Genomic DNA, 23,967 nt, shown 5'->3' with positions numbered 1-23,967 from the left:
CGGGCCCGGGTTTAACTCTGACCTGCAGCCCTTTGCTGCATGTTATTCCCCCTCTCTCTCCACTTTCACTTCTTCAGCAGTCTTGTCATTAAAACCCCAAAAATAATCTTAAAAAAAAAGACAAAGGACAAGATACTGACTCCCTTTTCCCTTTCTGCTTAGCCTGCTTCTGCATTTGACAACCTACTTTTGTTTTTTTAGTTTAGTTGATCTCTCATAGTATCCCAAAAAAATTTGCATTGGTTCTTTTTTATATGCATGTTATGTTGCTTAATATTTTCTCATCTAAAATTATAGGTAAGTGTTGAAATGAAATAACACTAGCAGGTTGTGATGGTTTTTAAAAGGATAAAGCTGGTGTTTGTTTCTTAATGTCAAAAAGTCCCATGAAAACACCAAAATCAACAAAGTGTTAGTCTCGCTCTAAATACCTTCAAACAGTTAATCTTTAGCATAAAGTTAATCTTTACAAACGATTTACAAATATATAGTTAGAAAAAAAGGATCAGTCATTTTACCAAAACAGCTGGACACTGTAGTTTTTAGCAAACATTACTTAAAAATGAGTTACACTAATAATTAATCTGCTGGGGACTATGTTCAGACAGACAACACACATTTGGGATGCAAGGTTTTTGGTTTTTTTGCAGTCTGTGTATATGGGATTGAATACAAATAATCTACAGTGACTGTGTAACGCAAGAAAGAAATATGTCATCCAGTGTAAAGGTGTTTCTCATTGATGTGTTTGTAATAGTTTTTAGACAACAATGCAGTTCTGTGGTAGAAAAGAACAGGCTGCTGTAGATCAGGCTTTGTTTGTAGGATCAATTAATTGTTGTTTTTGTGTTTGTAATGGGATCTGTTGACATAATTAAAAAATTTAGATCACCAGACTTCTCCTTTTTAATAGACATGTTTTTATTAAAGCTATAATTACATCAACATTTCGCAATACACCAATAAGAAAAGGTGTCATGTTACAGCTAACATTAGTGCACATTAATTAGTGCATTGACCTGTTTTTTTGGTTCGACTACTTGTTGCAGACACATTTTAAGACTCTTTTGAACTTAAAAATCAACCAAATCCATACAAAGGAGCCAGTTCTCTGCTTCTTATCCTGCTTATCCTTGTTGGCCAGTGTAGAAGTGCAAATTGACGCTCACATGTTCTCATAACAATGCATTAACACACACACAAACACACGCACGCACGCACGCACACACACACACACACACACAAAGGAAACACAACACATTCCACTCATGTCTTACCTCACCACCCTGTTGCCCTCAGGGGCAAATTCTAATTCCAGTCTGCCGCACAGACTTGCCCCAAAAACACAGCTCTTTGTCAATTTTATTTCAAAAACCCTTTGCATCTGTTTACCTCCCTTTTCTTCTTCTTTTCTTTTCCCATCTTTACCAGTGTAATTTTCTTCCTCCTTTGCTCCTCTTCCTCTGCTCCCTTGTCTCCCTCCCTCCCTCCCTCCCTACCTCCCTTTCATCAGTTTACCCCTCCATCTTTCTCTCCCCCATCCCCCTTCCCACCGGGCAGCGTCCCCCTCTCCAAGCTGCGGGACTCCCCTCTCTCTCTCTGCCTTAGAGACTTAAATCGCTCTATCAAACCCAGGATGTCCACCTTAAAGATATTACACAAACCGCACTTGGTGAGTGACAATATCAGCTCAGGTCCTCTCTGTAAGCGTCTCCCCCCTCGTGTACTTGTCTCTTTGATGCTACTCATCTAAATAAGCTGTTATACCTAGACAGGTACCATGCTTGTTAGTAAAAGTGTTTTTACCACTTGGTGTGTTTGTTTTACACCTATCTCATTTAGTGTCCTTGTCTCTCTGCCTAGATATCACATACTGGTAACATTTTAGAGAGGTAGACTTAAAAAAATTTTAAATGACAGTAATCTGGAGCTGAATTCTTTTCCAGGGGAACTCATATTTAAGAAGTAACTTCACACTGGATCCTGCTGCACTGAACTTTGTGCGTGAAAAAGCTTTAAAGGCCTAGTTAAAACAGACAATGACGCACTTAAATTAATCCACGCATCTTTCAGAAGGTTGAAATCCATTCACGTGTCTTTGAGTGAAGCTAGAGCTACGTACTTGCATTGCAGGGCTAGTTGGTGAACTAGTGTTTAACATGTTAGCCAACCAAAAAAATCTCTCTATCTTTTCTGTACTGTACTGGCATTTTGTACTCAGGATCGTCCAATTCATGAAATAAAGAGTTAATAAAGAGGAAATAATACGCCAAGCTAGCTAGTTAGCGCTAGCAAGCCCCAGTTTGTGCCTTTTAATGTATTACCTTTACATTTGAATCACTAAACTCTCCATCCAATTTCATACACATATTTATACCATCGACCCCTGTTTCATAAGCGTCTGCCAAACCTTCTTTTTTTTGTGGAGTAGTTTATACTCTTGACGTTAAATGGAAGTGCACCACAGCTAACAAGCTACAATAGCGTCCTCCATTTTGGAGATCCTGCTCTCCTTTCCAGATTGAGACAGATAGCTGGTGGTCAAATGGGCTACATTTGTGTGTCTGTGCAAAGAAATTCATGCAGATTTACTTTCCCATGGTGAGCGCAGATCCCACAGGTGTGACTGGGTTTACGTGACCTCAACTGTAATCACAGCTGGCTGGGTGGGGTCTGCTGTACTTGAATCAGCTGGGATGTTGCACAAAGAGAAGAAAGTGCATGTTGACACCACTAATCAGCAAGTTAAATTATTTCCTGGGTGCAATAAATTATTCTTTAAATTACAAAAAATAAATACATGTTTTCTCATGGCACGGGGCACTACATTTATATTCAGGGAACATTATTAGCTTTATCTCTAAACTAGAGAACCAATTCTTCATTCTGTGATGCCAAACTGATCTATTCTCTCTGTTGAGATTAAAAAAATTACCCGCGGCCAGTAGAATCTAGCAATGCAAATAGTTTTGGTTTTTAGATATATGTATCAGAAATGTCTGTTTCCACCCCATTACAAAGGAGAAGAGTTTAAGTAAAATTGCATTTGAAGAATTCAACAGCAATATTTCCTTTCAGGAAACAGTGTAACTGTTACTTTGGATAATCCAAACTAACACACTGTTAACAGTTTTATTAGTCTGTCTCAAGGAGAAATAGTCCCAGTTTGTTGTCGATTTGTTATTCTGGGGATGTCATCTGTAATCTCATATAATTATTTAACATTTTCTCTGTGGAGAGCAAAAAAACAAGGCCTCTTCTTTAGACTCAAGACTTTGAGAAAATGATCCATGATTTTATCACATATTTAACCCTCATATATATATATATATATATATATATATATATATATATATATATATATATATAACCCTAACCCTTTTATTAACACCTTGCCTCAGCCATTACTCTCATTTGTACTCATCATAGTTTTTCCTTGACAACACTTGTAAATTTACATTATCTAATGATAAATTATATATAAATATTGCAGTTACCTAATTGCAAATTGCGATGGCATCACGAAAGAAAGAATATCGCTAGTTGCATCAGTGCTAAACATTGCATAGCTGAAGGTCAGTGGTATTCTTAGGGGATACAATGCTGAACAGTCTTTCTCCTCACTCTGCCTGTCTGTAATTATGTGTTTTCTCTGTCTTCCCATCATTACTTTCATACCTTGAACAGGATTTGTTTTCTTTAAACAGAATAATTAAGTGTTCCTCTCTGGTTAGGTTTCTTTCTTTGTAGACGTGTTAACAATCAGAAGGAAAGAGAGATTTAAAAAGGAAAGAGTGACATCTGGTGGTGATCACTGATAAGGTTGTTGTATACACGATACAGAATAGTTACTGTGTGTGTGTGGTGTGTTTGTGTGTGTGTGTGTGTGTGTGTGTGTGTGTGTGTGTGTGTGTGTGTGTAGCCACATGCTGCAGAAGATTTCTCTCACCTTCCTCCAGAGCAAAGGAAGAAGAAGCTACAGGCAAAGATTGACGAGATCACCAAAGAGCTGCAAAAGACACAGGATCAAAGGTAGTATTCCTCATTTTACCTAATTTTGCCTTAATTTGTCAACAAAGAACACAAACCAGAATATTTTTGTTCCAGAACCATTTTAACTGTTTCATTGGTGGACACCCAAGTAGTTAGTGGGAGATGTTGACTGGTCCACACAGAGCCCTGACCTCCAACACCTTTGGGATGAATTGTAACTGCCAGCCAGGCATCAGTGGCCGACCTCACTAATGTCATATTAAATAGTAGGACAGAGTATTCCAACTTCCAAAAATCTTCTGCCCATCCCTCCTGTTCTTTTCAGCGGTGCCGCACAGAATACAAGCTTCCTTATTGTGTGCTCACATTTCCAAAATGATAACATTTTGCTTCCTCTGTCTGACCTCAGCGATGCACTGGAGAAGATGAAGGGTGTGTACGAGAAGAGTCCACAGATGGGAGACCCCTCCAGCCTGGAGCCTCAGATCTCAGAAACTGCCCAGAACATTGGCCGCCTGAGGGGGGAGCTCGTCAAATATGAGGTTATTACTAGAAATGTTCCGATACCGTTTTTTTTCTTCCTTGTACTGATTCTGATACCTGAACTTGTAATGACAGACGCCTAGTACCGATCCGATACCAGTGTGTCAAGTATTTTATTAACTGCTGTATACTACTATCCCTGTATGGATGTGATATGATTTCTATCATTGTTGTTTGGCCTGGCTAAGGTCGAACTTTTTGTCAAACATGAACAAACACAAACAATGAATGCCATAGATCTTTTTTTTATTATCCAGTTGAACAGTAGGTCATAACGGAAAAAGAACATGAAATAAACTACTTTAAAGTAGATTTTCTTCAGGTCTAAACAATTTGTTATCTGATTGGTGCATAAACTCCAGTACCGATACCAGTATTTTAAGCAGTTTCAGAGGCTTTTCCAATACTGGTATCGGAACATCTATAGTTATTACTTTTTACAGTCATAAACTGTGCTTGACAGATCCGATTACAGTATTTGTGCAAGCTTTAACATCTATTTCTGTTTCCTTGTAGACGTGGCTGTCAGAAGCAGTGGGAGGAGAGGAGACTTCCAATGCCATCAACAATAATACTAAACATTGGTAAGCTGTATTTATTGGAGAAATTTGACATTTTGGTAAACACACTCATCCACTTGCCAACTACAACTTAGAGGTAAATGAGGAGATTGACACCACTCATGTTTGTTCAGTAAGTATTTAGTTACAGCCAGCAGCTGATTAGCTTAGTTTAGCATAAAGCGTGGAAGAAGGAATAATCTCTACGGACTACAAGGCGAGGGCGACTGAGGGTAGCAGAGCTAGGAGTATTAGTATGTTTACTGCTGGCTGTGCAAGCTATTACAGTGACATTAACAGACCACACTGCCTGTGGGTTAGACAAGTGGTTCTCAAACTTTTTTTCAATAATGTACCCCATTTGAAATATTTCTTTTTAGCCAAGTACCTACTGACCAGCGCAAAAACATTCTTTTTAAATGGAATCCATTACTAAATTCATTCATTGTGATAGTATCAACATTTTAGGAATTATGCATATTTGTTTTTAAATTAACATTTTTTCACATACTCCTTGCAGTACTCCAAAGTACCTCTAGGGGTACACTTGCCCCCATATGAGAAACACTGGGTTAGACAACGTAATGTTTCAAAAACTATGACAACGGACATATTTCTTGTCTTTTTACTACAATGGCATTGAGCCGTCTCATATTTCTTTAGGCCTTGTGAATTCATATTGAATTGACCCTTGTATATGGTTTTCAAAATATTAACTATAAGTTGTTTCCATGATTGTTTATAATGGATAAAATGCAATAATTGGAGGTCATTCAGTTTTGTTTTTTGTTTTAACATTTGTTCTATTTTGTCAAAACTTGATGCGAAAGAAGAAATAAATGAAGCATGTTGAATGTTAAGTTTGAGAGTGTTTCCACAATTTGCTCTACAAGGTTTTACAATTCAAGAATAAATGTAGACATATTTCTTTAAATGTGAATATGTTTAGCATAACACAGTCAGTAAATGACATGTCTTGATTTTTTTTGGATTTTTTTCATCTTGGATACGTACTGTATATTTCCAGTGTTGTAGCAGCTGAACAGTCCCCAAACATCTACACAGAGTTTGATGACGAGTTTGACGACGTAGAAACTCCAGTCGGCCAGTGCACGGCTCTGTACACCTTCGAAGGTACGTTGAAATATTCACGTTGTTCAAGCATATATCTTATTTAAGCCTTTTTATACGGGTTTTTATACGGTCTTAATTGCGTGTGTTTGTGTGCAGGCAACAGTGAGGGCACCGTTTCCATTACAGAGGGAGAGATGTTGACTATAATGGAGGAGGATAAAGGAGATGGATGGATGAGAGTCCTTCGAGCCAGTGGAGAAGAGGGCTATATACCTTCATCCTATGTCAAACTTGCCCCATAACACACACACACACACACACACACTTAGAGCTTGTGATGGGAAACAAGTAAAGAGCCAAAGGTGAATACAAAGTCATCCACGATAATTGGAGCTGCTCTTTACATCTTTTATCTCAGCCAGTGACGTTATAGTGAGATGAAATTGAGTGATTAGAAAGCTTGTTATCAGTGATGTTTGCGATATCAGTTACTGTCTCAAAATGCAGATTGTCGGATCTTTATAGATTTAAGCTTTTAAATCCAAACTTTTGAATGTATATCTGAACTTTTTTGTCACAACATTGACGACTTGTGTAACATATTTACCATTATAGTAGCTTAAAAGCTGCAGATCTTTATATCCTCTCACTTGACTTTCCCACTGTCATCTCTCATAACCTGCTGAACTTATTCTTTATAATAACACCAGCCCTCAACTAAAACTTCTTGCCTGCTAGGATAATGTGATTTTTGTTTTTGTTTTTTTTTCTTCTTTATAATTATGTGATTTTTTTATGATTTATGACTGGATGAAAACCACTATAAAGGGAGTGCACACATTACAATATCTCTCAATGGAATGTCATGGTAAAGGGTTCAAGTGCCTCACAAGAATAGTGAGTTGCCCATATGAATATTGAAATTGGTTTTGCTGGCTGCAACTATTCCTCTTGTTCATACAGGCCCTGAAGATATCCCTTCCCAGCGTGCTTCTAATGTAAGTAATGGGGGGGATGCCTCATATTGGCTTCAAATACACATTGGAATTAACAACAAACGTCCCTTATCCCTTATACGGGAAGCACTTTAGGAAAGCATGTTTTCATGCCCAGTATGAGCAGGAAGAATAGTTGCAGCAAGCAAAAACCGCTTCAGTGGAGATACTGTATGGGCATTTTTTGTTTCCAGACAAAAAAAATCAAGTGAACCTCATCTTCAAGGAAAATTGCTTTGCAATGTTTTTGTAAATGTAGGACATGGTGGGTGAAAAAAAACAGTGGCAATAATGTTTTAAGTTAAAGACATGATTAATTCTTGGCTTAAATACCAGGTGAACTGCCTGTGTTTAAGGTTGCTGCTTCTAAGATCATTACATAGTGCTGACAACAACAACAAACTAACAATAATATGTGCAACTCAAAAGTGGATAACAAGCAATAATTAAGTCCTTGTGTTAATTTTTCAATTTTAACTTTGCACAGAAATGGCAGACTGTTTCTTCTTTGACGGTTTATTATGTCTACTTGTATACTGGTGTTACACAATTTAACCACCTGTTTTCATATTTTGAGCCTCCAGATTATCAATCTTATTAACCTTCTCAAACAATGGACACGTTTGAAAACCTTTATCATTATTCTGAATTAAAATCCAGATGACCAGTTCAACCAAATTTCAAATCAATCAATGACACAAGGGTCGATTTCTAAGGAAGGAAATGGGTACCTTTAAAATCTGAAGGAGTCCTGACGTGTTTTATGACATGAAAATACTTTTTCTTTAAACAATTTGTGTGATATGGTCAACTCTAAACATACTTTAATTTATTTTACTCCTTTTGCCAATCTATGAATATGAATCTCTTTTTCCTTAGCTACATACGCTGGACACAAGTTTCTTCCTACTTCACTGAAAAGTTCACTTTTTTTAGTAAATGTGCATTTAAGTTTTCTAGTTTCCATATCACTTATTGAACATTCGTTTGAACATGCCTGGAACTTGGGTTGAAGGCGAGTGCAGAGAAATTTTCTTCTAGTGCCAAACTGCACAATCATAATTCTTTAAAAACTCATTGAGCCATATGTTAACCTATTTTTATTTTTTTGTATCCACCACTTTAAGGGGTATAATTGTATGATCTGTTTTTAAAAGGAAAATGTATTTATGTGTATTGTATTGTTGAGACATAAAGTGAAAACATGAAAGAGATAACACATGTCTTTTGTTTCTTTACAGTATCATTTATGAGAAATATTACATGAAAAAAATACATTTATCTCTTTAGAAAGACGGAAATGAAAAACACAATCTCCAGTGTGGTCTCCTGCAGCAGCAGGTCATGTACAAAGGGAACTGACTCAGTTTTAACCATGTTTATGTTGGTCCTTAGTTAGTGGTGTTGATTGATATAAAAGTAGTCTTGCATTGCCAGACCTTCCTCCACAGCGCTGCGGAGGAGGGTCTGGCTAGTCCACATAGCATTCCAGGATGGGAGAAAAACATGCTATGGTTTATTGGCAGTTATTTTAACCAATCACAATCATCAAGCGCCAGATGGAACTCCAGTTCCTCTGCAAAATAGCCTCGGGACCTTGATTTGGTGGAATGTTTACTTTCAAAGGTTGTTTTATCAGGCAGATAGCCTAGCTATCTGTCTCCATTTACCCTGCAGAGATCTGAGAAGCAGTTAACCATAGTCCTCATAAATCGACCTGGAGTTTAAAATGCAAACAAAGGAAGCTGAATGTGACAAACATCCGGTCAAAATGAGAGACATCCGGCGAAATTTCTGGTGGCACCTGAACAATCCCCAAAAATGAACGTTTTCCATATAGACTAACAAAATAGTGAGTATCAGAAATGCACATTTTAAGACGCCCTGGTTGCGCCCCCTATAAAAAGGCTCAGTCCTTACCATAGTGACCCAGGCTCTCTCTGTCCTATTTCCTGTCTTCAGCTGTCCTCTCCTATAATTGCTACACAGGGATTTACCCATTCAAGATATGATTTATTTCACAAGTGAAGTTGTCGCTTGACAAGCTTGAAAGTGATCTTTTCCTTTTTCAGCCTTGGCTAACTCAATACGCTGATGCCCGACTTTCATCTTTTATTCTTTTTGTGAAGAAAGCTGCTGATTTCACCTCTCACTCAGTAAAACAGACCCTGAGGCTCAGGTTAGAGGGTGAGGTTGTTGTGGGGTGATCTCCGCGGGTTCCAGTTTATCTGAGAGGACACAAAGAATCTTGTCAAACTTCTCATAGCGCTCCTTTCTGTCAGCCACTGCCCCCAACTGACCCCAGAACAGCCGCAGGGCAAACTCAGTCCGGAAAGCCTCCAGCAGCTCAGGGACGGGCTCCCAGTTTCCTGTTGGAGCAATGTGACGGACAGCAGATTAGATACCACAGATGATGTAATTAATTACACATCAATTTCTCAATTTACACGTCTTTGTTTTAAAGTCCAATATAAATTTTACATTTGCTCTTCCTGCCAGTGCACATGTGTTTACATTACAACAGACCTCATGCAAGAACCACTCATATGAACATATTTGTTGTATGTTTTCTCATTCTTTGAATGTTTTTCTTCCATACAAACAAAACTCATCAGTTGTAAAGAGAACGTCTGCCACTCTCCACTCGTTTGACATAATTACAGTATAATACCTTAATTTTAAGGAATTTCTTACAGAAATCAACTCATATACAAATAACTACATATACACTACAGATAGCGACTTAACAAAAAAATTGTGTAATTTGAATACCGTCTTTCCCATATCATTATCTCTATATTGCCAAGTGGAGTTTTGAAAAAAACAGATATAATTAATTATTAATTATTGCAAATAATTTGCAATTTCTACAAATCAGTAATTGAGAAACTCATCTTTTTACTGATTAAAAAACTTTTTTTTAATAATGAAACTTGCCCAAACCGAATTTAGGGCCATGTTTGTGTTATTTATCCAAACTCACACCTCATGAACAGGTGACATTCAAAATATTTACAACAAGTTTTTTGCAGTTAAGATTGTTGGGTGCATGTGACTTGGAGCAGACACAGGAAAAGATTTAGGATAAGAATACAGTAATGTTCTTGCATGAGACCCATTGTCTGTACTGTGCCTAAAAGAAAAGGACACTATTGTACTGTACGTGCATGTGTGTACCTGTGAGCAGAGTGTGTGCGTGTTGCTGATAATCATGTGCATGCAGCGCGGCACTGCGAGCTGATTGGAGGACATTGTAGAGGACCTGGCAGCCTCGCTCACTGTTCTCCACCGGGTCGTCACCCTCCATCACCATCAGCAGAGGAACCAGGTGTGGCACAGCTATGGGACCTTGGACTACACAGTCTACAGAAAGTCATATAAACACATAAAACTCGATGCAACACATTCACTACTTAAAAAGTGGTTTGCGGCGCTAATTATACAGCACTTGTTTAAACCTGTCTGGTGTAACAATTGGTTTCTTCTCTCAAGCTTCACTCAAAAGTGGATTTTACCCATCAAAGTTTTTTTGTAGAGCTTGTGGAGTACTACTGCACATAGTATGTTAAAACGTTGAATAAAGCTTTGTCTGGCTCCGGAATAAAGCCTCATGAAGTCTGATAAACTGTCTCAAGATATGAGAGAAGATCAATTTCAAACGTGACTTTTCTCTCACTCTGTTTTATTTTATATTGGAGACAAATTCTGTTCTTTTTAAACCTCAACAGCAGATGCTAGCACTTCATTTCATTTAATTTCTACTTTTTCCTAAGCACTTGCACAGTAGCACACTTATAACTGTTTATTTGGAAGAGTTCCACTTCCAATTTGTAATGACATCTGAGTTTGAAAGGTCACAGTGGACGAAAGTATCTACCAAACGAATGTAATGTAATGCATCTTTGTCTTAACCACCACCACTCACCGTCTCCCTCGTTTAGCAATTTCATGAAGGGTTTGAGTTTCTTCTCAAATAATACTGCAGTCTCTGTGTTGTTCCTCCTCAGCGCTCGCCACGTCATCTCCAGTCGCATTATCTGCACATGTACACGCACAAACAGACCAAGAGTGTTGAATAAACTGCAACCACTTTCTATTTGGTCTTAGTTTGCATATAGCAGGCATACATTTGTCACAATTACACCACCTGAGGCATCTCCAGGGCCTTCATCACGGCTGAGAAGGAGTAGAGGTTGTGGGCGTGTTCTTTAAGGGCCTGAGCCAATAAAATTAATTTATGTAAAACAGTTGCCCTCTGGCTCACAGTCCCTGTGCAGCCCAGAATGTCCACTGCAACTCCCAGTGCTATTAGATGATGCCTAAAAAAAATGAGAGATTGATGGATTAGAGATTTGAGTTAGCAGAAGACTGAAAAAGAGTACCTTCTGTAGCCAGCATTATAGTTACTCCACAAGAACCAAAGAAATAGTCCCCCAGAAACTGTTCTGTATATTGTCCATATTGACGGGGGAGTGTGAGTAGAAAAATATGTGGCTATCCAATAAGTTTTCCAATACTTTTGGCATCACAAACAAAATTCCATTCACATTAATTTATAGTGAAGTCTGCAATGAGAGATGCATTAAAACCTGGACAAACTTAACCAAAGATATCTGCATGGCAGGCTAAATGCCACTAGGGATAATTGTTCAGTGTTTCCTCCATGTTGATTTTGTAGCGGCGGCCCGCCTTGGCAAAACTTCTGCCGCCAAGGGATCAGAAATAGGGCTGACGAACAATGTAGTCGCGGCTGCCTTTTAAATTATCCTGCCAACATAACCCCCCGTTGGCTGCCGCTCACATTGCAATTTAACAACAAGTAGAACTATTCAGAGGTTATTGAGCCCCTCCAGTTTAACTCCACATACTGTTTTGTTCATCTAGTTTAATGTCGAAACGTTTGCTTTCTTCCCAGTTGACTATTACACAAACCGCTCCACAAAAAAAATCACCGCAGTAAGGCTGTTCTAATTGGGTTTAACTTATCAGTTCTGTCAGCTCATCGTCCCGATATCAAACATATGGAAACATTAAAATGGTAAGTGAGTCAGTGTAATAAAAATAATATTAAAAAAATATATATATTAATTGGAAATAGTCTATAGATGTAGTCATTTGGGTTTTGGTTTCCCTATGAAGAATTTTTTGTAAAATTAATTTGTAGACCTGTTGTAGATGTTAAGTGCCCTATAGTTTCTCAAAAAATACAGTTCAATCCCAACTGAAAATATGCCTCATTGTGTGTGAATAGAGGTGATTAAATATATTTTCTTGTGTTGCAGCAAAGTGTCAGTTCTGTTTCGTACGTAAAACATTTGGCGCCCGCACTACTTGAAAAAAAATCCTAAAGCAAACACTAAGTGTTATATGGGTGAACTTATGGGTTAATTTATATGCGTGGACTGCATGTACCTTTCTAACAAATCCTGTCGTAACTGTCGTCCGTGTGGCAAAGTGACAAGCTCCAGCCCTGATGCAACTCCCATAATCGTCTTCTGCTCATCAGTCACACCAACGATGCGTGCTACCTGCAGCACAATGACAGAGCAAACAACTAAAAGGGAAATTTTGGACTTAAGAAAAAGATACAGTAGAAGTTAAAATTCCTCAATTTAACTCACAAAGCCGTTAATCAAATTTCTAACAACTTGAAAATACTTAAATGAATATACCGTAAATCAAACTCCCTACAGACTGAGCTGCTGCTGCTCCAAAAAAACAGATCCAGATGTCTCTTAAACTGGCCATATGCGGCTGGTGTACGAAACAAAGTTAAGAACACACCCTCTGAGACATATCATGGATTGAACATCCAGAACATTGAGAGTCACCTGGCAGTCAACACTGAGCATGTGCAGAGCGGTGGTGTTGGCGTCTGAGCGGTTGAAGAGCTCTTTGAGTGCCAGCAGGACATTGGGCTCTAGAGGTCGGTTGTTCTTCGGCAGGAGCAGCGACTCAAACCGAGCCAGCTGGAAACACGAAACAGTTTCCACCTGTGATGGGTTAGGAAGGATGTTACAAAATTAATGCACAACTTTATTCTTAGACTATTATTTCTAAATAAACATAAAAGTTAAAGCAATAACGTTAAAGCAAATCAACACATTGTGTTTATCAAGTAGACACATGGCACAGGTTACAAACAAGGATAGGATAGGTGCATAGATTCTCTCAAGAATGTGTCAGCTTTAAAATTACACAACTCCAACCAATTTCAAGAGTCTGCTTTAGATATTACAAGGAAATGAATGGAAATCAATTGACAATGGAATTTGAAAAATTTAAAAACTGCACCGCATGTGTTATGTAACGTAAACTGTACATGGTGTGACATCAAAAATCTGTTGTAATTCTTTGAAATGTTGTATTCTCGTCCTATTTACTTAGAAGTGAAATGCAAATGTAAAAACTATAAATAAAAAATGTATAATTTATACAGACATGTGGCTTTTCAAAATGCCAGTCTTCCACTTCCACTGCCGTCCTCTCCTGGTTCAGTAGAAGCAGCTTTGATAATGCTTCACTCTTCTCCCGTGATTCCAGAAAGCCAAAGGAAGTCTCCGTGAGGCGTGCGCGGCTCTGCCACTTCTCCTCTGCACGCAGTCGGTCCACATGACCTTTCCGTTGGGACTGTGGCACCTGGACAAAACAAGAGGGGGTAAACGCTCCATGGAGGATTTGCAGACTCATTTCCACAAATAGAGAGAGATAATAGAAAAACATAAAATCTGAGCCGTGATGGGGTCTTTACCCGGATGACCAGCTCATCGTAGAAAGAGGAGGGGTCAACATCCTGGTCTGTGGGTGGAGGGGGGGTGGCATTGCCAAAAAATGCAGAGACTCTGAGAGGTTTAGGAGGAGCTCTCAGGTGCAGCTGTCCATCTGAACCTCTCAAAGTTACACCACCACCTGCAGGGACGGAGGAGGGAGTTATGTGTCTGTGTCATTGTGGCTCTCTATGTTCGGAGGAGGTGCTTTATGATACTTGAACCCTTTGCCCTGACCTGTCACTAGTCAGCTCAGTGTCAAACATAAAGCCCATAACCAGGACCTTAGAAATGCAAATACATTTTTTTTTTTTAAATGTAGCGACTTTTCAGTATTTCTTATAATTCCCTGTTCAATAATATTTTGTGCTAATTTTATTCAAATAAAAAATTGATAACTGCTTTTAACTCAACACACTAAACTTAGATAACTGTTTCAGAACTGTTTCTTTTACCTGTAACTAGTACCATATTAAAACTTAATAAAAGAAAGAGTGAAGAGAAGAATAATAGTAATAATAATTAACTAAAAACATATGCTGAATATACAGACCCTCAAAGAAAGCGTTACTGTTTAATTCCCCACCATTAAGTTCTTAATCCCTCTCCTCACTGCCAGGATTAAAATTATGGTTTTCCTTCAAGTGCTTGAACCCACAATTTCACAGAAAGATAGTGTCATATATATGCTTTTTTACTGGCAATAATTCGCTAATATGATACAGGTTTTTTAAATATGCAACAAATGCAGTTTAAATGTATGTTTTATTTCTGCTTGCCCACTCTTTCTCTTGTGTTCTCTCTGCAGCTCCCTCCTTCCGTGTTTTGGGAGCTTGTACTCTACAGTCATCTGCCATTATGCATACTTTTCTGGCATCATGGTGGCAATTTTTGCTCTGCGAGCAGGCTATGGTTTCTGACAAATGATCTTTAAATGGGCACATTGCCTTAGTTGCAGCTGTGTATTATGACAGAGCAGATGGCCAGGACAGAATTTTGTGCTGCTAAATATTTTATGTGCTGTTTCTTTTTCAAATTGGACCATAAATAAATGAAAATGTGTGCGTGCGCGTCACCTGGATTGGAGGGCCGTGTGTGTCGTGGTTGGGGGCTCAGCAGGGGTTCACTGCCTGTGCGAAACACTGGGGAGATGGGGGCGGGGCCGGTGTCCCCCGACTGAGAGTTTTGTGGAACACCTGGATGAGGAAGAGTGACAGCAAGGAAGGTAAAAGATAAACAACACAGTGCCATAGGATTCTGTGTTTTTCTATGTGTTCTGATGATGGTTTTACTCTGACCTTTAACATCTCCTCTAATCAATTCTGGAGAAACAATATAGGGTGACCACAAATGTCCACTGGATGCGTTTTGCCAAATATCTAACGTTGGTAAGCTGATAGATGTTTTTTTGTGTTTTATGACAAAGGAAGAAAAAGAATATCATTAAATATAAATTTCATGTCAATGGCCAGTAAATACAAGCATTTATATACATTTACAAGTTAATTTCCTGTTTCAGAGATACAAGCTGTTCTGAACAAAATAGACCTGGTGGGTAAATAAAGTGGATTGGAAAGAGGAGCCTATACATGAGCTGCGAGCAAGACCTTGTGCTGCTAGACAGCACAGTGGCTGTAATGGATGCGGATTGTCTCTGGTGGTAGAGCTGCATCCAGTGGACATTAGGGGTCAGCGATGAAGGACACATGGATGTATAATGTACCAGGTCGTAGGTTGCTGTCAGACTGTGCAGACTGAAGTGAAGGCTTGCGTCCAACGTTCTCCAAGTTAGCAGGTTGACTTCCACTCCTGTCGTACATAAAATGTAGTTAAATCGAATATTTTGTTCTTATTTGTGTATGCGGCTCTTTCACCATTATACATGTGTATGTGGACTGCACTCCAACAACTTTTAACAGCCTTTCTCCCACCTTAGCAGGGGATTGATGACCTGCAGTGTGTCGGTGTGTGCACAGCTGAAGCTGCGCCTTTTGTTGGCTTCAGTGTGTTTTTCTCTCCCTGTAAGTCGACTACTACCGCTGCTGCTGCTTGTGGGCTCAGCCTGATGCTCGCTGATGACACGGAGAGGAAGGGTCCGTGTGATTGGATGAAAGATCACAGCACCTGAGACTTGGGAGATGGGCCGACGCCCGCCCACATAGAATCGGATCAGAGCGGGAACATTGTCAAAGCGATCCTCCTCAAACTGGAACAGCTTCTTTGAGTAGCCCTGTCACACAGATGGAGGCGCGCACACACACACAACATATCAAGCAGAGCCTTTTAAAGGAATAGTCCAACAAAAATCCATCCACAACAAGAAATTTAATTCCAAAATAAATTAAATTAGCTTAAATTCATTTAAAAGATTAAATCATTTTCTTTGTTATTTTCCCGACTGACACATTGTTTAGTCTAAAATAGTCCGAAAATAGTCCACAAAAAAGCCAATTGTCCATTCCCCTAGCCCAAGTTGACATCTTCAAATGGCTTGTTTTGCCCAACCAACAATCAAAACCCCAAAAGATGAAATCAACAGTGATTAAAAAAAAATTTGCATTGTTGCCTAGGTCATTCTTTTAACAATTAATCAATTATCTCCCACTTTTTGCACATGGACACACATGACATAGACACACCTTTTTGGGTCGAAGGATAACTTGTATGATTTTAAAATGCATGGGCACATCCTTCCAAAAGCAGCTCAAAACATAGTCGCCAGGGGCAGAGCTTGAGTCTCGGACCAGAAAGTCTCCATCCTTCTCAAACAGAGCCTCTGCAGCCTGAAGACAAGCCGGCAGTTTAAGTTGGTCAACATTATTATCTTTGTGAATGTAGGATTTATTACAAGAGTGTAGTATTAGACTGCATTAGATCCCAGACATCTTACCTTAGCTTAGCTTAGAATAAATACTGGATACAAGAGGGGAAAGCTAGCCTGGCTCTTTCCAAAGGTAACTTTAAATCTAAACTAAATCTACCTCTGCTGAAGCTCACTAATTAACATGCTACATTTGTTTTTTTTTACATCTTTGTATAAGTGTAAAAACAGCTAAAGGAGCAGGAGGTAATGAGTCGGAATATCTCAGGGTGACAACAAGACTCCAGGAAGTCTTTTATAAAATGCTTTAGTGAACTTCAGAGGTGCTGGTTTACCCCTGTTTGCAGTCCTTATGCTAAGCTAAGCTAACCGGCTGCTGGTTTAATACTTAATGTACAAAAGTGAGAGTGGTACTGATTCTCTACTATTTCCAAAGCCAAAGCACATTTCCTAACTAATAGTCAATTTAATTTGTTTAATTAGTATGTATAGAAATATACTTTGCAAAGACAGGTGTGTTGGAGGGGGACAAGCAGGTCAAAAGTTGTGAAGAAAAATCCTGCACACTAACTTGCAAAATGTGTAACGGTTAAAAAATTATAAAGATGGTCCAGTACTGAAACCTTGCTTTCTATCAAACTTTATATATTTTTGCAAGTTAGATAATGTGCGGGGTGTTTCTTTGCAGCATAATTTGTGTGTATAAAAATGTTTAACTTAATATTAAACGCAGTGAGAATAGTATTCATTGAGCACCTCTCTGCTCAGCGGTCCGTGGTACCACGCATGGCTCGTCGGGTCGTCAGTACTGAGCTTCAGCTCCTCCTCCAGCTCCTTTTTCATTAAGTCCATGTCTCTCCGACCGCCAAACACCTACAACCAGACCATAGTTACTCTATAGCATGTGTTCTGTGCTCACATTTTGTATGCGCTAAGGAATGAGGGGAAATATGTTTTTTTTTTTAAAGAAGGAAACTAGTGAGAGACGAAGAGTGCTTAACCTCTTACCTTCAGCTGGCTGAAGTATGCGCTGACACTCCTCCTCTTGCTAGAAAACAAGAGAGAAGAGGTGATTCGAAGTTACTAAACTCAACCCCAGGGAGCCAAAGATGACGGTGCCATGTTTTTCCTTTGAACATAAACAGTACGAGGATGGAAGGCCACTGCCAAGGTCTGGATCTGTCATTAACACCACAACAACTTTTAATAGCTTGCCTCTTTTTCCTCCTTCCTTCCTCCTTAAGCTTCCACCTTCCTGCCTCTGTAAACACAGGGCTAACACATGAACAGGTCAGAGAACTCACAGCAGGGCTCAACTGGATAACTCCCAGGCATCTCATGAACTGACTCCCATTCTAGCAATTTTCCATCTATGCCTGCCTCTGTGTTTTCTTGTTTACCCTGCTTTCACCCTCAATGCAACTATTAACATCTACTGAAGCACATCACACACACACACACAAACACACATATTATTCTAGCTCAGTCCTGCAATAAGTCCTCCTTTTATGAATGCTATAATGCTTAGCTTTCTTTTAACTGTTTCAGAAGGTATTGATTCAATCTTATTTACACCGCTTTAATCTGTAATCGGATGTGCCAACGACTGCCCTGTTGCTCCCAACGGCTCTGTGCAACTAACTTGATAACATTCAAAGATGTTCCAAAGAATTCCAAAAAATGACTAATATTGATGGACTAATTGATTTATCAACATATTTTTCAACTCTACTGTTCTGCACTTGTATTGTATTGTGTTTATTATTTTTAGTTTTTTTACTGACCTAGAAAAGAACTCTGTAAGTCAAACGGGCTATAATTATTATTTTACTAGTAATATTATTGTTGTTGTTGTTGTTGTTGTTGTTGTTGTTATTATTATTTGTGCATAGGCTACTGAGAAGTGCTGCAATAGTCTACTCTGCTTGATATAATTTGGGTGGATCAAATATTAAAAACAATTCAACAATCACACAAATTACAGTACCCGAAATTACCATTTTTGTTAAACTAACACGTCTTTATACGGTTTCAACAAAAACTCAACAGCTGCCTAAAAACTTCATAAAGCAGCCTTTATTGAATGTTGTTTCAAAGTGCATTACGTTTAGCTGGGTAGACTGCCTAATAAAATGGCAGCTATTCTAGCTGCAAATATGTTCACAACTAAATAATCAAAACACATAAAAACAGAGAGATTTAAATAAATCACAGCTTTGTTGAGTATGAGCTAACATCCTGTTTGTGGGGCGTTGGCCCAGACAGCACAACAGAAACACCTGTGCAATGTGCTGCAGAGCCACTATTGAGACATGCAACCTGACAGCACATTAAGATATGTTTCAAACTGTTTTAATAAGCTTTAGCCTACCAGACAAGTGGTATTCCTCTGTGTTACAAAGCTCAAAACTACTCACGCCACTGTACTCTAATTCTTTTAATTCTTCTCGTTTGCTTTAACTTGGAACAGAGAGTCTTCTTCTAGAGATCTGAGTCAAGATTGTGCAATAGGTAGAAAGTTGACGTTAACTGCTACAGGTAAGCAAACATGAGATAACCATAGTAACACTGTCGACTGAGTTGTCATACGAAACACTGAAAAAAAACATAATTTTATTTGTCAAAACTAGGAATACATTTTCAGAGAGCACTTGAGTGCACACCAAAATAAATCAACAAACTTGACTAAAAACGAAAGTCTCGCGTAAATTAGGCTATCGTTCACGTAAAAGTTAAGTTCGGTTGTTTAAAACGTAGCCTCCTCTTGCCAGCGGCCGACTGTCCTACCTGTGAGGCCGCGTCACAGCTCACTCGTCTCAGACATGTTCTGCGGGTTGTGGTCCAAACTAACGCCGCCAAACAACAGCTGTTGAGTTGCAGTCGTTCAAGCCGTCTCCGGTCCCTCCCAGCCGCCCCTTCTCCCCCTCCCTGTGCAGTTTCGGACAAGTTCCCACAAGTTCTCCTGAGCTCGCCTTCTCCCCCCTCCCCAGGCCCCGGTGCTGAAACACCGCTCTCTGCCTGGCATTCCTCGGATACCGACACAAGCCGAGCTAACGCCTCACCTGGCTGCAGTCAGCACACACGGTAGGTTGCTATACAGAGTCTTAGCTAAAGCCTGTGACCATAAATCCCACATATGGTAGCCTACTGATTTATTCTTTTCAAGTGGTGACATGTCGATCTGACTAACCGTTCATTAGCCTACACACTTAAAACGATTGCCAAAGCCAATCAGTGGAGGACCGGAAATATCTACTTCACTGAGCCTGAGAGAGATGTGCCTAAACTTGACAGCCAGCCTCCATTTACACACTTACAATACTTGTCAGTTGTAAAACTCAATTATGTATGAAAGGAAACAACTTTTACAACAAGATAAAAGGGTTGGTTCAGCCAAACAACAACAAAGCATACAGTATTGTTTTACTTACCTCATATATTTTCTAGTAATTAAGTCATATGCGGTTTATTTGCAGTGAAAAATAACATAATGCAATTCAATAGCAACACATAGCACAGGTCTGGAGCCAGACCCAGAGCCTCTGAACAGTTCTTGTTGGAAAGTCAAACTTTTCAGTCCAAAGTAGGGATCTCTGATCATGTCTTCTGCTGTAGATCACAATCAAATTACTTGTAGGCTAACACAACTGCACAGTATAAGCTTCAGTTAAAAATTAAACACGTTTGACAGCTAAGTTGCTCTGTTTTAAGAACATATAACTTGTAACGCAAGCTTTTTTGTTTTTATAAAACAAAAGGTTTTTATAAAATTCCCATCGTACGTTACATGTACGTATTTTTTGTTGTTGTTGAATATAGTAAACTAAAATCTTGAGGCTATGTTGTTGCCGACCAAAGATGCCACTGGAACTGGAACATTGTTTTTGGAAAGACAAGTTGCTGTTGAGGTTTTCAAAAGTGATTTTGTTTAACAGACTGAATCCCATTCTCTCCCTTTTTTATTTTGGTGGCATAACTCCAAACCAGATTACATGAAACTAAAATGATTTGCATGATTTAATAGCACTAGGAATAGAGTTAAAATGAACATGTCTTTTGTAATTTAGGTGAACTGGCCCTATAATGCTAAAAGTCCTCCAACATTAAACTTATTTTTATATGCCGACCTCAATATTAACAACTTCCAAACACAAACACTGGCCTTTCTCACTCAGTCCTTTACTGCTCACTAGGGGGAAATGTAACCAACATGTCAAAGTCCCAAGGTGTGATGTTTATTATATTAGTCATCAAAAAGCAGCTGTCGGTCCTGGTCGATGAAAGTAAAGATTATATTATTTGACATCCTTAAAGGATTGATTCATATTGTCTAGTGCAGTGTTTCTCATTAATTTGATGCAAAATGTTCCCAGGGTCCCCCACCTGACTTTATCTTTTAGCTGTTTTATTACAGATAGTGTATGAAACCCATGATCCAAATAGTCATACATTCTGTCATTGTATTACTGTAGTGAAAATAAATGATTACTTTTTGTTGGGGACCCCTGAAACTCCCTCAAGGACCTCTGGCGGTCCCCGTATCCCTGTATGAGAACCACTGGTTTAGTGATTACACCTACTTCACTTACAAATGCTCACATTTTATGAGACAGTAGTTAATTATTCGCCTTGAACCTGGACAAAGTGGGTCTCTCTCTCTCTCTTTTTCTCTCTCTCTCTCTCTCTCTCTCTCTCTCACACACACACACACCAGCTTACCTGCGTTTGCTGTCCTGACTGCGCTCCGCCTCACTGATAGTGTTGTCCTCGTTCAGGGGGCGGAGCTGGGAGCAGGAGGCGGAGAGGCGGGTTTTTTTATCAGCGCGCTGGAGGCGGGGCAGGACACTCTGACGAAACAGATCCTTCCTCGGCTTTACCTGCAGGAAATGGTAGAGACCCAAATAGTTTGCATCCTTGTCACAAGTGATGTCTACTGTTTTTTATACTATGTAGTGCTAACTTAGTGCTCTCACTAGATCCATAGACGATCCCAGGGAGTACTTTCGGCTCACCCTGCGCTCCATTTGCACACCTGAGAGGACAAAAGGACATTTTAAAGGAATAGTTTGACATTTGTTAAAAAATGCATATTTGCTTTCTTGCAGAGTTAAAGAAGAGAAAATCCATACCACTCTTAGGTCTCTCTGTTAAATATGATACTGAAAGAAATAAGAGAAAACATCTTGATTAGTGAATTTTAGAGATTTGTGTAGTTTTTGTCACCTTTAGCTAGGTGTTTCCACCTGTATCCAGACACAGAGCTAATAGGCAAATTTTCCAAAATTTTGAACTATTCCTTCATTGGTGTGCATGTATATGTAATATATACAAATTACCCCAAGATATAAAGCATTGTTTAACATGTGACATAATCATTTATATTCTCTAGATTTTCACATTTAAATTCTTTAATCTGCACTAAGGATGAACAAGCAAGTAAACACCCTAAATAAATAAAAAAGACTTAAAGCACTCATATTATGCTTTTTGATTTTTTTCTGCTTCCTTTGTTGTGTAATATATCTTTTTTGTGCATGCTATAGGTTTACACAGTGAAAAATCCCAAAAGTCCACCCCAAAGGGACATATCATCTCTAACAGAAAACACTGTTCACAAACTGCTCCAAACAGCTCTGTTGTAGTCCAGACTTTACTTCTGTGACGAACGTGCATCACTTTGTAACACACATTATAATGGAAAAGAAGGGTGATGCCTCACTCTGTAGCTTAAACAGAGAGCTCAACACATAGACTGAAAAGAGGAGCTGCAGCAATGTGCGGTACAACAGAAAGATGGTGTTTTTTGAAAATCAAACCATGTAAACCTATTTTATATTAAAATTATACAATACAATTATGAACCTGAAAATGAGCACAATGTGAGCACTTTAACAAACAGGCGCGAACAAAGATACAGCGCTAAGCATGAATGCTTTCAACAGACACAGCTCTCTGTAAGCTGAAAGGATGATTAAAAGATAAGATAAGAGTTTATTTGAGGCTTGTTTCATAACACAGAAACACTTGAACACACCACCTATTTGAAGGAACTAATATCCAAGATGAGGATGTAAACAGAACAGCAAATAAAACTTAGTCTCCACTTAAACCTTAAGCATGAGCTACTGCATATTTTTGTTTGTTTTTAGTCACAATTTTAAAGGGCTTGGATGCAATACAATGTATGTTTCTCTTGATAAACTTTAAATTAGAATATTTAGATTGTTGAATTGTTGTCCAGCCCTTGTGTGCAAGTGTGCTTGCATGTGACCACTGAGTGTCACCAGAGTGCGGGTCCAGTCTCCGTCTGTGTCTTGAAAGTTGATTGAGGATGGTTTCTCTGTGTGTTGCATCCTCTATCCCTGAATCCTTCAGCTCTCCATCTGTTACACATAGCAAACCCTGGATAGAAACAAAAACAGGGAAAGTGAGAAAGTAAGATAGGGAAATTAAGAGTTATGGAAGTGCATAACAAAAGAAAGCAGAGATATCAACAAGCACATACAGATGCATTTTGCATTTTCACATACCTCCAGACCATAATATTCCCTCTCTAGTGTCTTGGTGTACTGGGGCAGGCCGATCTGTCCCAGCCACCAGGCGATGGAGCGATTATTCATGTCTGAACAGCAGAAGCAGAGGAGATACGTATTACATACCAACACACATGCGCACACACACACAACCACACACACACATGCTTGTACATGTTTCTTTCTGCACAAGTTTCTTAGTTAAATACTAATAAAAGAGTAGTCTGACATCAGCTTACTTTAAGAAACTAGCCAGGCAGACACACAACAGAGAGCTTCTGTGTTGTCTGACTTGCAACAGCTACAGTTTGTAACACCTACCTGTTGGTATGGGTCCACCAAGGCAATCTGGGATATTACTTCTCTCTTTCTCCTTGTAATATTTCTATCTCATAATGCCTCTTTCTTTTCTTACCTCCCCTCTTTTTCCTTCCTTCTTTGCAGCTGCTCTCATCTGTGTTGTAACCTCTGTCATTAAGTCTGTCTCTCACATTCTCTGTGTGGCTACACTGGAAGCCCGCTCCCCCTCAAACCTGGGTCTCTCAAAAAGCCAATCAGATCGTGCAGTGGGCACACAGTATGCAGACACAGACAACAGCAAATCACAGTGCAGGAATTAGCATGAACTCTAAGGAGGCGGAGAGTGCAAGTTGAGGCATGGCGTGAGAGAGATATAGAGTT

The 23,967-nt window shown here is 39.1% G+C and overlaps 2 protein-coding genes across 6 annotated transcripts in view; one reads left to right on the top strand and one right to left on the bottom strand.

The window, feature by feature from the left end:
• sh2d3a (SH2 domain containing 3A) overlaps positions 1-23,847 on the bottom strand; it is a 28,213-nt gene extending 4,366 nt beyond the window's left edge. Inside the window, exons 1-21 of one of the 3 annotated variants that reach the window (XR_004658519.1) lie at positions 23,608-23,843; positions 23,284-23,375; positions 23,038-23,155; positions 21,883-21,912; positions 21,727-21,785; positions 21,473-21,630; positions 17,762-17,801; positions 17,510-17,626; positions 16,572-16,715; positions 15,864-16,162; positions 15,656-15,741; positions 15,009-15,128; positions 13,917-14,074; positions 13,607-13,804; positions 12,997-13,158; positions 12,578-12,693; positions 11,313-11,484; positions 11,091-11,202; positions 10,343-10,528; positions 9,269-9,534; positions 898-902 (exon numbers count right to left, since the gene is read on the bottom strand). Coding sequence is in view for 2 of the 3 variants with exons in the window: in XM_034885429.1 (XP_034741320.1) it covers positions 9,341-9,534; positions 10,343-10,528; positions 11,091-11,202; positions 11,313-11,484; positions 12,578-12,693; positions 12,997-13,158; positions 13,607-13,804; positions 13,917-14,074; positions 15,009-15,128; positions 15,656-15,741; positions 15,864-16,162; positions 16,572-16,715; positions 17,510-17,626; positions 17,762-17,801; positions 21,473-21,630; positions 21,727-21,785; positions 21,883-21,912; positions 23,038-23,155; positions 23,284-23,373 (2,559 nt within the window). In the remaining variant the exon portion in view is untranslated. Of the gene's footprint in view, positions 1-897; positions 903-9,157; positions 9,535-10,342; positions 10,529-11,090; positions 11,203-11,312; positions 11,485-12,577; positions 12,694-12,996; positions 13,159-13,606; positions 13,805-13,916; positions 14,075-15,008; positions 15,129-15,655; positions 15,742-15,863; positions 16,163-16,571; positions 16,716-17,509; positions 17,627-17,761; positions 17,802-21,472; positions 21,631-21,726; positions 21,786-21,882; positions 21,913-23,037; positions 23,156-23,283; positions 23,376-23,607 lie in introns of those variants that run through there. The other 2 variants (XM_034885442.1, XM_034885429.1) reach the window with 2 other exon arrangements.
• LOC117952939 (cdc42-interacting protein 4 homolog) overlaps positions 1-23,967 on the top strand; it is a 45,673-nt gene that overhangs the window by 11,195 nt on the left and 10,511 nt on the right. Inside the window, exons 10-15 of one of the 3 annotated variants that reach the window (XM_034885588.1) lie at positions 3,923-4,032; positions 4,403-4,535; positions 5,053-5,120; positions 6,124-6,230; positions 6,327-6,494; positions 18,200-18,223. In XM_034885588.1, coding sequence (XP_034741479.1) covers positions 3,923-4,032; positions 4,403-4,535; positions 5,053-5,120; positions 6,124-6,230; positions 6,327-6,472 — 564 coding nt within the window. In that variant the 3' untranslated portion in view covers positions 6,473-6,494; positions 18,200-18,223. Of the gene's footprint in view, positions 1-3,922; positions 4,033-4,402; positions 4,536-5,052; positions 5,121-6,123; positions 6,231-6,326; positions 8,432-18,199; positions 18,224-23,967 lie in introns of those variants that run through there. The other 2 variants (XM_034885599.1, XM_034885577.1) reach the window with 2 other exon arrangements.

Source organism: Etheostoma cragini, chromosome 2 (assembly GCF_013103735.1).
Source record: "Etheostoma cragini isolate CJK2018 chromosome 2, CSU_Ecrag_1.0, whole genome shotgun sequence".
NCBI classification, from domain to species: domain Eukaryota; kingdom Metazoa; phylum Chordata; class Actinopteri; order Perciformes; family Percidae; genus Etheostoma; species Etheostoma cragini.
Note: the sequence above shows the minus strand (reverse complement) of the source record. Positions and strands in the feature narration are given on the sequence as shown.